We start from the raw sequence: 15,754 nt of genomic DNA, 5'->3' as shown, positions 1-15,754 counted from the left end.
GTTTTGCCACAAGACGTGGGGTTTTTGTGCTGCCTCAGCTGCAGGCAGGGCCCCAGTGAGATGACTTATTGCTGGCCAGGCTGTGTTCTCGTCTTCAGCAGCGCTGCAGGCAGAGGAGACGGGCACGGCCATGGGGCAGAGAGGTGGACTGTGGGACTAACGGGACAGGTCAGACGGGGTCAGAGGGGTGGTGGGCTATGCTGGGAGCCCTGCTGTCCCTGGGTCTGGCACAGCAGGTGTTTTTGGGAAGGGAGGGAGGTCACCACTCTCCTTGGTTCAGGCATGGGGGATGTTTTTGGGAAGGGATATGACTGCTTTTCTAAGAAGCAGGTGCAATTCCAACTTGGGGAAGAAGGCGTTGGCTTGAAGCAGGGTCCAACGCTGCCAGCACAGCCCTGGCCCCTGCGTTTTTCCCTATTGCTGACAAGTTTTGTCACAGCTTAGAAGGATTTTTTTCCTATCGCTGATAAGTCTTGTCCTGGTTCAGAGGGAATTTTCGCTATCCCTGACACCTTGTCCTGGGTCAGAGGGAATTTTCCCTATGACTGCCAAATCTTGTCCCAGGTCAGAGTTTTCCCTATTGCTGACAAGTCTCGTCCCGGGTCAGAAGGGTTTTCCCCATGGCTGACACCTCTTATCCCGTTCGGAGGGAGTTTTCCCCATCTCTTTCACCCCTCGCTCCGGCTGGAGGCTCCGGGGGCCGCGGGGCAGGCGGGCAGGCCGCGCCCCCCGATCCCCCCGCCCCGGGCGGTGTGCGGGGCAGCAGCGGCTGCGGAGCTTCCCGGACGGCGGGGCAGCCGCTCCCCGCCCCATCCCGGCCGGGGGAGGCTTCTCCCCGCCCCGTCCCGCCCAATCCCGGCCCGGGGACGGCGCACCCCGCCGCTCTGCCGCCAGCCCTGCCGGTTCGCACCCCGCGCCGTGCCCGCAGGTGGGTCGGGGGTGCGGGCGATTTGAGGGGGGGAGGGCAGCGGGAGATGGGGGGACAGAGCGACGAGGCTGAGAGGAGGGGTGCTCTTTGCCTTCCGAGTTGCTTTTCTGCTAGGGTGCTCTTTGCTTTGGAGCATTTCGTTCCCCGTGACCCCTTCCCTGCCGTGGGTTCTCCCCGTGCCCTCTTCCCTGCTGTGGATTCTCCCCATTCCCCCTTCCCCGCTGCAGGTTCTCCCTGTGCCCTCTTCCCCGCTGCGGGTTCTCCCCATCCCCCCTTTCTCCCCCGTAAAGACCGTGGTTGCTCCCCATTCCTCCTTCCCTGCTGTGGGTGCTCCCTGGGCCCCCTTCCCCACTGCGGGTGCTCTCCATGCCGACTTCCCTGCCATGGGTTCTTCCTGTGCCCCCTTCCCCGCTGTAAGCACTGTGGATGCTCCCCATCCCCCCTTCTCTGCCATGCGTGCTCCCCGTGCCCCCTTCCCAGCTTTCAGTGCTGTGGGTGCTCCCTGTGCCCCCTTCCCCACTTTCAGTGCCGTGGGAGCAGCCCTGTGAGACCCTCACATCAGCAAAGCATTGGGGCTGGGCTGGCGGTTGCCGGAGGGAAAACATAGCAGCACCCCAAGGTATCCCACTCTGTGGCAGGTGGGTGGTGGTGGCCGGTAGGCCGGGTTTGGTGTAGTGTTTTGGTCATGGAACGCTCCTCCTTAGCTTGGTGGCACCCAGAGTGCAGCCCTGAGCTCAAAGCGGTGCTGGACGTGTGCCGGTGTTTTGTAGCTGTCTGGAAAACACTGTCCTGAGCACTCCAAGCAGCACTGCAGAAGGAGGCTGTGGGAGCAGGAGCCTGCCGGCACTTTGCATCCTGCAAGGCGGTTGTTTTCTACCACAAAGATGTGAAGTTGTGGCACAGGTTAGTTTATTCTAACAAAGCTGCTGCTAGCTAGGCAAGCTGCACATGTCGCAGGGTTTGATTTGGAGGGTGGAAAGATTGCAACCATCCCCACGGTGCAACTTGTCTTCTTGGGGGACACTGAGAGAGAGGGACCTGTGTGTGCCCCTTTAGTTCTGGATCCGTGGTCCTGCCCCTCCTTGCAAGGGGTGAGAGCCTCTCAGGAAGCATTCCAGGATCCAGTGCATTTGCTTCTCCTCAGCTGCTGGAGTTGAGCATCATTCAGCACCTCAGGCCTTGGGCATGTCTTGAGAAGAGCAGCTCATGGAGCTCTCACCCAGACCTGGATTTTCCGCTGGCCCACAGATGCTCTGCAGCCTGAGAGGTGCAGAGAGGAGGCCAAGGAAACTGGATCCCTGGTAACCAGGAGCTGTCAGTGTTGAGTTGCAGCTGGCATTTCTTATGCATCCTTGATGTATCTGCCGCATCATTTGCCTGCCTGGTGCAGGGGCATTGTGTGCTCCTCTCTTGTTGCAGACCACTGTGCTTGCGCAGTTAACAAGTAGCACTTTTTAACCGGATTTGGTTGCACCTGCAATTCTGGAGCATCTCTCAACACCTTAGCAAGCCATCTGCAGAGAGCTGTGGCCAGCGGACCTCATGGAAACCTTGATGTGTCCCTATTCCTTGAGGGGCGGTTGCTTTGCCCAGCAAAGAGGCGAGAAGCCTGAGGGAGGAACCACTGAACACATCCTGGCAGCCTGAGTACCTGGGGGGTGACATAGATGAGCCATGGACATCTCTGGCTTTCAGAGCCTCGAGGGAAATCTGAGTTCTGGGGGAATATTCCCTGCTGTTTGGTTGGCAGGGGCAAGGCGAAAGAGCTGCCTCCTCTTTTGGGGACAGTCACTTGATCTCCAAAATCCTCCAAATTTAACAGGGGAAAAAAAAAAGAAATTAAAAAGATGCTGACCTTGTTAGGGTTAGCAGCTGTCCCCGTGCTTGCTGCTCTCAGGCTTTGCAACCCAGCCATCCTAGCCCTGCTTGTGAAAACACAGGCTGGTGCTGTGGAGGCTGCGAGGGGCTGGTGTCTGATTGCATGAGCTGTGTCTGCCTGCCAGCTTGTGAAACAGGGAACTCTTGAAGGCATAGGCTCGACCTGAAATGTGACTTTATGAAAATATCCCCTTTGTGGCCTTTCATGGTCTGCATTTGAGAACTCGGCAGCAAACCGCTTCAGTGGGGGTGAGCCTCTGCTTCTTAATGAAGTCATACACACCTCAACCACAAGGTAGATCTCTCTTGTAGATCAAAATGCTATATCATTAGGCTTTTTTATTCATGGTGGAACTCTAAAGAAGGTACAGTTAAGAGAGGAAAAAAAAATGCAGGCTACCCTTTCCTTTAAAGCTGTTTAGCCCGTTGCAGTTCATCAGGCTGGTGCAAACACCCTGAAGGCAGAGGGAGCTTGTAGTGCGAGGGATGTTGGAGCTGCCAGCAGATCTCAAGTCTGAGCCATGCTTCAGAGCAGAGCATCTGGGCACCACACAGAGCGGGAAGCAGTGGCATTTGATAGGCATGACCTAGGAAAAGGCAGTTTTTTGAGAGTGGCTGTGTCTGTGGCCAGAGGGAAGCAGAAAGGGACCACATAGACAGTGTGGATGGACAGGCTCTGAGCATTGAGACCTGATGATGCTGTGCCTGAGATGCTGTCACCCTGTCTCAAGTTGCTGTCCCAATGAGGAAGTGCAACATCACACAGCCACAATGGGATGTCCTGCAGTATCCTTGTCCTGTGATAAAGTGCCAGCCTCCGTGGGACAGGGATTTAGCCGCGCAGACAAGGGCTCGCTGCTTGCCCTGCAGTAACTAACCAGGACAGAGGTATGGCAAAATAAGAAGCAGATGCTTGGGGAATTTTTTACACCTCCAACGTTTCTTCTCCTTGTGTGTGCCAGGCAGCCTGGTGTGCAGGAGCCGTGTTTCTGTGGGCACAGGGCATGGTGACTACACAGTCTGGCCCTGCAGCCAGCTGGGGCTGTTTCTGGTAAAGATGTGATTCAGCATGGAAATGGACATGTGTTTTTGGAGGGACAGCCCCTGCTGCCCCACTTTTGGGTCATTAACTGGATGGCCAGTGCTTGGGCTGGGGGCCTTCCTGGTATGGGGTTTAGGGACAAATGGGGAGGTTGCCCCATGGAGGCAGGACAGCACCTACAGGTGTGGTCCCCCACTAATGGATTAAATGATTGATGAAATTGTTATGGAGTAATGAAACCCCAAGATTTTGCCCAAAGTGGTAAAACTCTGCGTGGCTGCTGGGGCATTACGCTCCGCAACCTCTAGCCAGGGTGCAGAGGCTTGGATATGGGAAAGGGTTGTGGAGCAGCACCTCATCTTTTCAGAGCTGTGTGTTGGGCATGTCCCTTGCCCCGTTTCTGGTGGGGCAACTGTGCTCACTTAGCCTGAGTAGTGACACTGCTGTCTTGCAGCAGAGATCCCACCACCTCACACATTCACTGCAGAAAGGTGGACTTCCACCTGAGGGTACCAATGGCATCACTTAAATTTGTCAGGAAAGTGCTTTCTGAGGGGTTTCTGGCTTTTCCCACTGTGGCTGGTGCAAGCTGGGATAAGCTCAGCACAATGGGTGATGGCGTCCCAACCTTTGGGCGCCCAGCCACTTCAGGGAGGAAGAAGCAGAAACCTGGAGGCTTACACTCATTTGGTCCATGTGTGGCTTGGCCACTGCCACAGGCAGGCATGTGGGAGGGCTGCGGTCTTTGCATGGCACAGGATTTCTCAGCAGCAGCTTCAGGCATTCGGCTCACCTCCCCATCAGCTCTGGTCATGTAAGTCTGGTCTGTGGCATGTTCCTCCCGGGCTCTTGGTATTTCCTGCCAGATTTTCCTTCCTTTGGGCATCTCCATTCTAAAAGGCTGTTTGTCTATCTTTGTTGCATGCTTATTGTATAGCAATTAAGGTTAGAGAGTTAAAAGCCTTATCAGCTCCTTAGTGGGTGGGTGATTGGTGAGTTGGCTCCTTGCAGGACTGTGAGGTGGTTCAAAAAAGTCAGGAGTTTTTTTGCACAGAGGTTTCTTTAAATTCGAAACATAAGCCAGAGAAGTGAAAGAGCCAGGTGGGTATTTAACTTGCATTCAAAAAGTTAAAAAGACCAGGCACAGAGCTAAAAGTGCCAGCCTGAGCTGAGGGACCTACAGTGGACAGACATGCAGCATTGAGGTGATCGGTGAGGTTGGAGTTAAGAAATGATCTTGGGATATGCTATCAGAAATGAGTAGCATACTTCAGAATTGCAGCTAGCTTCAGTCAATGTGAAATTTCAGGTTTCGGAGTTGCCTGGTGAGCTCCATGGGGAGTGATACACCTTAGAGTCATAGAATGGTTAAGGTTGTAAAAGATCTCTAAGATCATCAAGTCCAACCATTAACACAATACTACCATGCCTACTAAACCATGTCCCAAAGTGCCACATCTACACGCTTTTTAAACACCTCCAGGGATGGTGAATCCACCGTGTCCCTGGGGAGCCTGTTCTTGTCTTGCATGTCCTGCCTTTGCGTGCAGTGAAGTCCTGCACCTCCTGTTGGTTATCACCCATGCCTTGGACATGGGTCACAGAGTAGGGGACACTCCTTGGGTGGGAATGTGACCCCATTTGGGCCTGTGACACGACGTGGTGGCACAATAGTGAGCTATCTGTCTGCCAGGGACAGAGAAATCTGAGAGGCCTGGAGGTGCCTCTGGAAATCCCAGAGATGGGAAGAGAATGGAGCAAGGGCATAGCATGGTCCCTGAGAAGTAGAGTGATTGCTTTGCAGCTCTGCTCTGTTCCTGGGGACTGAGGCTTTGTATCCTAGATTTTAGGATTATGTGATGAGCTGAGTTTCTTGGCTTTCATTGTTTTTTCTTTTCCGATTGCAGGAGAAACTGTGAAAACTTACATGCTGAAGTTTTAAATATAAATTAAAAATAAGCTTTGGATATTTGTGTGCTTTAATTACCTCCACTGGGGGCATTGCATTAAGCCAACCTGTGATTTTTTTGATTGCCTTGAGATTGGCAATATTGCAGGTTTCTCAGGCCAAACAAGAAGTGATCTTGTTGGACGAGAAGAACAGAAAGAAAAGCTAGAGCCTGTCTGAGAAGCACCAGCATTTTCTGAATTGCAAAACCCCATCTCATATTGTTCATCTCACCGGAACAGTTATCCAGACAACTTGGCATTTTAAGTGTGTGGCCCTGGCATCCTGTCTAGCTGCGGCTGGTTCCCACCAGCAGACTTCCATCTCCTGTCAGCAGTCGTAGTAGCAGCATAGACCTGCCATGGGTGAGCCAAGGTCCTTCTACTCCTCTCTTGAGTCAACAAGAGTGACTTTGCTCTCTGCATATTGCTCCTTTCCCACTCTCCCACACCCCTGGTTGTTCTTCTCTGTCTCTCTGGCATGCAGAAAAACTGAGTTGCAGCTGGCCCCACAGTCATCTTCCCAAGAGGTTCTTCCCAACAGATGTGCTTTTCCAGGTGTGCCCTGTTCTTCCCTTGCAGAGGTGTAGATGTACAATTTCTGTGTTAGGGCTGATATGACTGGACAGGATTGCAGGGCTTAGGAAAACTGGCACATTTCTGAAGGCAATTCTTCTGTTTTCTCTGATTTGACGTCTTCAGTTTTCCACTTTTTGATTCACTGAGCCTTGACATAGCCTTGTTCTTTGGGAAGAAGTTTCTCTTTCAACGCTAGATCAAAAGGAACTGGTTGGGGTGAAATGTTCATTCTGCCTGCTCTGGGCCCATACACGCTGCATCAATTTCTCAGCTTCTTTAAGGTTTTTTTTTTTTCCCTGCTTTTTCAAAAGCAAGGCTTTGAAGGGAAGAAGAAACTTTGAGAGAGTCAAGATGTGCTTTTAGATGTTAGTAGCTGCATCTTTTTTGAGGGATATTTGTGTGTTATACAATGCTCAGCACAGTAGATAAGTAATCTTGGAAGTTGAAGAATCTAAAGAAACAAGTTTTCCAGGCCTGAAGATCAGCCACTGGGATGATCGCAAACTGCTTTTATCTGGATATCAGTCTTAATAGTCAGTGCTTCCTTTTTACATTAGAAGACAACAGTGTCAATACTTTTCACGTGGTCCAGTCACTTGTTTCCTGTCAGCTTCAGGCTTGTTGGATCATGTCCCATATGCTCAGCCATGCCCAAAGCCTAGCCAGTATGACCCAACCAGCCAGCACATATACTACCACAGAGACCACAGGAAGGAAGGGGGAGAACAAGGCAAGGAGAGCCAGCGGGCTGAGCAAGGGTTTTACTTCACCTGGTGCTTTGACTGCTTCCATGGGGCATGTGGGCTGTTGGAAACAGCTCTTGTTGTGTTGCCTTGTGTTGTTTGAAAATCAGATGACAGTATATTCCACTTATAGTTGGTATCACTCTCTGGCTTCCCTTTTCCCTCTGTTCGTGTTCAGGCTAACAGGAGCACAAGGAGGTGTTAATGCTTTCAGCCTTTCCCTTGCTCTTTCTAAAAGCTGAATTTTCTGCTGAAATTAACCAAACAGGAACCTAATGTTTCTGACAAAGGGAAAAAATGAGAAATGGCTCCTCTTGGGTGATGAGGGGATTGAGAGCAGCCCTGCAAAGGAGGACTTGTAGGTGCGGCTGGATGAGAAGCTGGATATGAGCAGGTAATGTGTGCTCACAGCCCTGAAAGCCATCTGTGTCCTGGGCTGCATCAAAAGGAGCATGGCCGGAAGGTCGAGGGAAGTAATTCCACCCCTCTGCTCCGTTCTGGTGTCCTGTGTTCAGTTCTGAAGTCCTCAGCACAGAAAGAACATGGACCTATTGGAATAGGCCTGGAGAAGACCACAAAAATGATCAGAGGGCTGGAGCACCTCTGCTAGGAAGAAAGGCTGAGAGAGTTGGGGTTCAGCCTGGAGAAGAGAAGGCTCCAGGGGGACCTTACTGTGGCCTTTCAGTACTTGAAGGGGGCTTATAAGAAAGATGGGGACATTTTAGCAGGGCCTGTAGCAACAGGACAAGGGGTAATGGCTTTAAACTAAAAGAGGAGAAGTTTGGAAGTTTAGGAGAAAATCTTTTACAGCGAGGGTGGTGAAACAGTGGAACAAGTGGCCTAGACTGCTGGTAGATGCCTCATCCCTGAAAACATTCGAAGTTAGGTTGAACCCCTGTTCTCTGAGCAACCTGGCCAAGTTGCTCATTGCAAGGGGTTTGGACTAGATGGCCTTTAAAGGTTCCTTCCAATCCAAACTATTCTGTGCTCTTTGAAAGTCCCTTCCAATACAAACCATTCTGTGATTCCGCTCCAGAAGCAATCCACCAGAATTACTTGGCATTTTGGCCTTAAAAGAACCCCAACCATCCCCCCAGACCTCTACAACTTTCTGCCCTGAATAGGTTCTCACATTTTAAGGATGTGTTTTCTTACCTGTGTTGCTGTCTGTCCCTCCCGGCAACTATCGCCCAACCTCACCCTGAAGGACAGTGGCCCCTGCAGCACCAGTCCCCCTCGGATGCTCTCCAGGCCATGGAGCAGCATTCCTGCTGGCTCTCAGGAGGTGCAGGAGCTATCTGGAAATGCCTGTTGCCTTTCGGCAACAACCACACTAGTGCTTGCTTTGTTGCATACTGATGAGTGTTAATTGGCCTTGGCTTGTTATCAACATTACGTGGGAGCTGTTTTTGGAATAGTGGGGTGGGGGCTGGGGAGACACCAAGGGGCTACTGCTGTCTGCCAAAGGGTGGCTTCCCAGGAAGATGGAGGCTGGAGATGGAGGTTTGAGTCTACTTGTGAAAATATCTCTGTTTGTAAGCCATTGTAGTGCCTGTTGGCCTCATGCAAGCCTTGGAGGTGGTCCATGTGGCAGGTGGGCTTCCCCTCTGACATAATAGGAGGTTACAAGGAGTTACAGGTGCTTATAGGGAGACCCTTTGTCCTGAAACACATAAGAAGTCAAGCCCTTTGGGAAACTGGGCAGCACTTGCTGGTAAATCTTCTTAGCACCGAAGGTTCAGTACCTTTCTCCTACCCGCATCCCCAGGCACTGCATGCAGCCCTTCCATGAGCTGTCTGATTTACCAGCGTTATCCCTGAACTGTTCAGCTGGAGCCTGTTTCCTCCTCTCCAGTGACCTTCTACCGTTGTTGCAATCCCTGGCATTCACTGCAGCAGCAGGATGTCTCCTGCAGCCATACCCCTTGTCCTGTCACTCAGCCTGAACGATGAAGGGCATGGAAACCTCCAGAGAATGGGCCTGCTGTGGGGAAGACACCACCATGGTTTGCTACAAGCTAGAGAAAGAGGGAGGCTTGATGGAACTGGCTTGCAACCAGTGCTATTGAAAAGAAAACACTAACGTGTGTAAAATCATAAGTCTGACTAATGTGTCATATGTTTGTAGGACACTGCGATCTGATCTTGTGCTGCGGGCAGTCTTGGCACAGGCAGAACAGCATCCAGACCCACTGTACGTTGGGGCTTCTACCAGTGAGAGAATTGTGGTTGTTGCTTCAGAGGTGGCTCTGCTAATTTTGGACAAGTGGCTCACTGACCCTGATGTTTTCAGGCTGGGACTCGTAAGTAAGTTCTCTAAAGCTGAAAATCAGTTTACACAAGCTGAAAATGATGTCTGTAGCTTTTCTGGTGTTTGAAGCCTGATTATCTGCAATGAAGAACAGCAAGTTTCAGACCAGGTCCTGGTGACCGTGCTTCATTTTAATTTACTCTTTCTTAACTTGTGTAAGAATGGGATTTATTCCAAAGAAAGGACTTCCTGAGGAGAGGGGATCAACATGTGGTACTGGAACAGGTTGCCTAGAGAAGCTGTGAATGCTCCATCTGCGGAAGTGTTCATAGCTGGGTTGGATGGGGCTTTGAGCAACCTGGTCTAGTGGAAGGTGTCCCTGCTTGTGGCAGGGGAGGTGGAACAGATGATCTTTAAGGTCCTTTCCAACACAAACCATTCTGATTCTATATGCTTCTATGTGTTGGGGATAGCGGTAGGGAAGGATGGAGCACTGGTCAGGCACGGAGTGTGAGTGCAGGGGATGCTTGACCAGGGAGCAGCCCAAAGGAGCACGATGTGGATAATTGTTTTCCTTCCACGTGTTGTTAGGAGCAAATACAGAGCGAGCTATTGCGCTTCCTCCCTAGCTGCTGACGATGGGAGACTGCTTACGGTCGTGCGCTGGAAGCTAATTAAAACTAGTGACAATGCTAATTGAGTAAGGATGCTTAAGGATAAGTATGACCTCATGTCTAAAATGGTAATGAGGCCTATTAAAATCCCCACCAAAAAGAGAAATGAAAGAGGGAACAGAGGCAAAGGTGGTGCGAGGGGAACAGACACAGGCGGGGACAATACCTGGCAGCCAGAGTGCCAGGAGGGATGGGGAGCACAGAGGTGCCAGGCTTTTAAATCTGCTTAATAAACAGCCTGCTCCTCAGCTAGCCAGGCTGCCGCTTGAGCCAAACCAGTTGAAACATTTTGGTACACGTGCCATTCAAGCGTATTCCTCTCCTACTCAGCCAGGCCAGGGTTTAGGTCCCATTAAGCGATGACAACACTTGTTGCTGTTTGTTGTTCTCTTCACTTGCTGGTTCTTTGCTGGAAGAAGGGACCACTCTAGAGAGCTGGCAGTGGCTGCTAGAGCAGGCAATCTGCAAAGATCCAACCCGAAATTGCACTGGTGTGGGAAAATAGATTGGCAGTGGAGAGCTGCAGCTTGGGGTGCAGGGATGCCATACTCTGGCTCGTTCCAGCATGGCACAGTTTTGGCTCTGCAACTGGGGTGTAGGGGCCACCGTGACCCTGGCGTGTGTTGGTTTGCAGGTTGGTGTAGCCAGGCTCAGGATGACACAGTGCTTTGGGGGGACCTGTGCCCTGTGCTGACTCACTTCGCTGTAGAGGACACGCCAAGAAATGCCAGGAGGTGACTTCTCCCCATTCTAGCTCTGGATGTGCACTGCATCGCTTTGGGTAAGCTCAGCCTTGGGCTGCCAGACCCCTTCCCTACACCTTGATGACAGCAGAGAGGTCTGGCATATGCCAAAGACTTCTTCTTGCTAGGGAAAGCCAACCTTCATCCTTCCATCAGGGACAAAACTACGACTGGATGACGGCTGAGGATGTGCTATGGAGCCAGGGTTCAACTGCTCTGAGCTCTGTGATGGCAGCTCCAGTTTTGGCAGCCAGGAGCAGCAGCAGCGAGCACTGCAGGAGCTCTGCACTGTCACATTGGTATGTATGGAGGTAGGGAAGCATTCTGGGGCACAAGGTTTGTACTGCAGTAGATTTGGGTGGAGGAATGGAAAGAGCGGGCACAGGGGTGCAGCCATCAAGCAATTCCAGTCCAGCCAAAGGCTACGTGCTGTCACCTTCTGAGGTGGCCTCTGAAACAAGCCCTGCCTAGATGACACCGAGCAGTTAGGTAGACGGTGAGGAAGCAGCCACGACAGCCAAGTCATTTCAAACAGCCCTTCCCATGTATCGCTTAGGAGTGGCTTGGGATGGCCTCCTCTGCCTTTGACCTTTTCCATCCCCTAGAACTTCAAAGTGCTTTTCAAATATGAATAGAGCAGGATTTAATTAAAAGTCATCATCTATAATAAATGGTACCTCCCCCCGCCCACTAAGCCAGTAGAAATGACACCAAGGTGCACTTAGTTGCAGTTGGCTCCACGTGAGGCCGCTGGATGGACCAGCGAGACTTGGCCTGCTCAGCTCTTCACCATGTCCTGCACGACCATGAGCCTTTAATTAGAAGACCTTAAGCTGTTTGGCTCCTCTGGCTTTGGCATCTGCCTTACAATTAATATTCCCCCTGCTAGGGACAGGATTTACTTCGCTCAGCAGCAAATGAAGCGCTCCATCAACTTCAAGTAGCATCAACGTTCAGGGAAACAGCAGTTGGGGGGGGAGTGGGTTGTCTTAGGAAAGGTGGAGATCATGGGGGTGTTTCTGATCCCTGGGTGACTGCTGGGAAGAGGGTGCAGTAATACTTCCAGCAGCAGCTAGAAGTGGAAAGATAATAATAGCGGAGGCAGTTGGGAGTGAAATGTGGAAGCCCAGGATGCTAAGTCCACCCTGCTCACCTTATTGGCAAAAAACGGGTGTTACCTGAGGGCTTGACCAGGCAGAATACAGAAGTAGGATTGAGTTAAAGCCTTGTTCCAGCTCTAAGCAGCCCAATCAGCCCCTCTGAACTCCAGGCAAGTGGGAAGATGGCCCTGATTTGTGCGGAATGATGCGGGTTTTGCACAGCGAGTCATAGCGTAAGGGGAGGGAGACTGAACTGGCTGACCACCTCCACTGTCTGGTGTGGTCTTCATTTCTCAGAGAGCCAAAAGACCTCCCAGGGGATGGGGAGATGGAAGAGGAGGTGGGGGAGCAGTTTGCAGAAGCAAGATTAATATCTCCCCTGGCATCCCTCCCTGCTGCTGCAAAGCAGGGCTGAGTTGTGCATGCAGCTGTATCCCAGCATGGCACAGCAGCATTGGCTCTCGGCTGGCCGTCTCTCCCGACCTGGAGTTGGTCTTACCCCACAGTCCTCCAGTGTGGCACCAGCCTGTGATCTGCCAGGAGCCCATGGATCAGCCATGCTCACATGGAGGTGACACATTTTTGTTTGAAGATCGTTGCATCCAAGCTGTGCCTTGTTCTTGCTCCCTGAGAAGAGATGGAGCCTGGCTGGGGAAGGGGGAGATGGAGCATTGGCTTGACTTCTCCCTGCAGATTTATTTCTAGCAGGGCTGGAAGCAGTAACAGCTCAGACCTTGAAGGAAAGATTGAGAGTTTGGGACAGTGGCAGAAAATAGTCTTCTGCAATGGAAATTGCATGCAAGTGCCCTGGAATACCTGAAAAATGACTTAGAAACAGAGAAGCGCTAGGTAAAAGTCATGCTTTTTTTATAAGGGGAAAAAAAGAAGATGCCAGTAACGTGTACACACAGTATGTGTGAACGAGCCCACACATGCACGCTGTTAAAAATGCTGGAGTATTTCAGATCTGCAGTGGTTTCTTGTTTCACGTAGGATCATTTTATGCATCCTATGTTAATAGGGAAATAGCAGAGACTATTTTTAAATGAAAATTTAAACCCAAAAGGTCACTTGTGTGCAAGGACAGAGGTGTCTCTATCATACCCTCATTGGGAGTGTCCCTCAAAAGCCAGTTCTCAGCTGATGTCTTCCTAGGACCAAGTGAGTTTCCAGACAGCTGGGAGATGGGTGGAGCCCAGCTCAGTGTGTCACTGCGTAACACACCTGAAAAATGCTGTCCCACTCCCTTTTCTGTGTTTTCTGCACTGACTGGCAACTCTTCTGCTAGCTCCCAGTCATGTCAGCCAGCTGGTTGGTTATCTGCTGTCAGGGTAAGAGCGGGAGCCAAGGATGCCCTACCCAGCTTTCTGAAGAAGCATGCTACAAACTGGGGTACCAGAAGGTCTTTCTTCAGAGTTTTCTTTCCAGAGATGGACAGTGTGTAACCATCAGCCATTTTCCCCTGTCCCATAGCCTGAGGTTTATGAGTTTGGCTTGCTGGCCGTAAGAAGGGGGCTTCTGTACTGCCCTCTCTTCCTGTGCACTCAGAAAGTGGCAGAGGATGTGTTCTGTCTACACGTCTCCTTAGCCCTGGCAGTGGGTCTTGGTCTAGTGCTAGGGTGTCTGCTCATGAGGAGGTGTTTGGGAAATGTGGTTTTGAGGCCTTTTTGGCTGAACAGGGGCACCTGTGGGACTGACCGTGCCTCATCCTCCTCATCCTCCTCATCCTCCTCATCCTCCTCATCCTCCTCATCCTCCTCATCCTCCTCATCCTCCTCATCCTCCTCATCCTCCTCATCCTCCTCATCCTCCTCATCCTCCTCATCCTCCTCATCCTCCTCATCCTCCTCATCCTCCTCATCCTCCTCATCCTCCTCATCCTCCTCATCCTCCTCATCCTCCTCATCCTCCTCATCCCTTTTCCTTCCCACAGACATCTTCTGACCACAGTGGGAAGAGCTCCCCGTCCTTCTCCACGGCTCTCCTGGGAGTTGTGTGGACATTGCTGACTGGAGGAGTCCTGCTAGCACTCTTCTTTCTTGTCTTCACGATTCGCTTCAGGAAAAATAGGTAAGGGCTTCTGCCATGAGAGCTCTCTTGAACTGGGGCAGTGGGGGTGGTCTCCTTCAGGGTCAGGCTCTGAGCTCATGGCCAGCTAAACGTCAGGAGGCTACAAGCATGAAGGAGCAGCTCAGGACAGGCAAGGGCAATGCTGGGGATATTGCAGCTTTCTCCATCACATCCAGTGTTGGTCATTGGTGAAGACAGTCCTGCTTGGACTACTCCCTTCCTCCCCAAGCCAGGCAGCTGTGAACAAGACAGAGCATGGATGCCCTCGAGCACGGCATAGTGCATGGTCTTACCTTGAAGGTGCTACTCAATAAAACCATCAACAGGAGTGAGCAGCAAGAGAGCTGATCTCCTTCTCCACAGTCTTGAGAGCATCACTTTGAGCAGCATAGCTCCACAAGCAAAACTATCATGTGTTCCACAGTGCTCACATATGCTTCCTGCTGTTGGGCCTCTCATAGATTGAAGATATCACTAATAATTTTTGATCTTTTTGTCCTTATTGGTGGGGAACGAGGTCTCCGTTGGTGAGAGAAGCTGGTGGTGAAGCGCAGGCTTTCCTTGATGCTGTTCAGTGTGCACAAAGGGTGTCAAAACTCCTGCTCCCCTGAATGAAGCATAAATCAAGCAAAAGACTTATTGATTCCTCATAGTTCAAGCTAAATGCCGGGTCCTGCACTTTGATCACAACAACCCCATGCAAGACTACGTGGGGAAGAGTGGCTGGAAAACTGCCTGGTGGAAAAAGACCTGGAGGTGCTGGTTGACAGCTATCTGAATGTGAGCCAACAGTGTGCTCAGGGTGGCCAAGAAGGCCAACAGCATCCTGGCTTGTACCAGAAGTAGTGTGACCAGCAGGACCAGGGAAGTGATCATGCTCCTGTACTCATCACTGATGAGGCCACACCTCAAATCCTATGTTCAGTTTTATGCCCCTCACTACAAGAAGGGCATTGAGGCACTGGAGTGTGTCCAGAGAAAGACATTGAAGCTTGTGAAGGGACTGGACCACAAGTCTTATGAGGAGCAGACAAGGGAACTGGGGTTGGTTAACCTGGAGAAAGGGAGGCTGAAGGGAGAGTTTATTGCTCTCTACAATTACCTGAAAGGTAGTTGTAGCAAGGTGGTTGCTAGTCTCTTCTGCCAATTAACAAATGATAGGATGAGAGGAAACGGCCTCAGGTTGCACCAGGGGAGGTTTAGATTGGATATTAAGAAACATTTCTTTACTGAAGTAGTGGTGAAGCATTTGAACAGGCTGCCCAGTGAAGCAGTGGAGTCTCCATCCCTGGAGATACTTAAAAGACATGTAGCTGTGGCACTTTGAGACATGATTTAATGGGCACGGTGGGGTTGGGCTGACACTTGGGCTGGATGATCTTAGAGGTCTTTTCCAACCTAAATGATTCTATGATCTGTGTGCAGCCTGGGCTGTTGGTGTTCCAGTGCTCTGGTTGTGTTAACTTAATGCTTCCTGTAACTGTTGTACAGTCAGGAGGGCCTTGCTTGCAAGGGTTTATTTTGAGCTCTGTGCCCTGCTGCAGTGCAGTAGCTGCATGACCTGCATCCCAGTGACAAGCACTTGATTTACTGAAGCAGAGTGATGTTGAGTTCAGTGGCCACCTTTGATTAATGATCAAATTATTTAGGCCTCGGAAGGTATTTTCAGAGCAAAGCTGTAATGAATGCATGTTATTTATTTGCACTGCAGCAAATAAATATGGGTCTGCCTACTGAGCCTGGGAGGGCAAAGGAGACCTTTTCCAGCTTGCAGCTGGGAGAGTGAGCTGATGAATATC

The 15,754-nt window shown here is 51.1% G+C and overlaps 1 protein-coding gene across 8 annotated transcripts in view; it reads left to right on the top strand.

The window, feature by feature from the left end:
* The first annotated feature begins 847 nt into the window (after window positions 1-847).
* The window catches only part of GPR156 (G protein-coupled receptor 156), a 53,571-nt gene continuing 38,664 nt past the window's right edge, over window positions 848-15,754 (top strand). For 4 of the 8 annotated variants that reach the window (XR_008451614.1, XM_054076217.1, XM_054076198.1 and 1 more), the window contains exons 1-5: window positions 848-928; window positions 9,246-9,424; window positions 10,677-10,823; window positions 10,942-11,084; window positions 13,819-13,955. Coding sequence is in view for 7 of the 8 variants with exons in the window: in XM_054076217.1 (XP_053932192.1) it covers window positions 10,980-11,084; window positions 13,819-13,955 (242 nt within the window). In the remaining variant the exon portion in view is untranslated. Of the gene's footprint in view, window positions 929-1,698; window positions 1,832-9,245; window positions 9,425-10,676; window positions 10,824-10,941; window positions 11,085-13,818; window positions 13,956-15,754 lie in introns of all 8 variants that reach the window. The other 4 variants (XM_054076242.1, XM_054076209.1, XM_054076223.1 and 1 more) reach the window with 4 other exon arrangements.

Source organism: Cuculus canorus, chromosome 1 (assembly GCF_017976375.1).
Source record: "Cuculus canorus isolate bCucCan1 chromosome 1, bCucCan1.pri, whole genome shotgun sequence".
NCBI classification, from domain to species: Eukaryota; Metazoa; Chordata; class Aves; order Cuculiformes; family Cuculidae; genus Cuculus; species Cuculus canorus.
The sequence above is the reverse complement of the archived record's forward strand: the minus strand, read 5'-3'. Positions and strand labels throughout refer to the sequence as shown.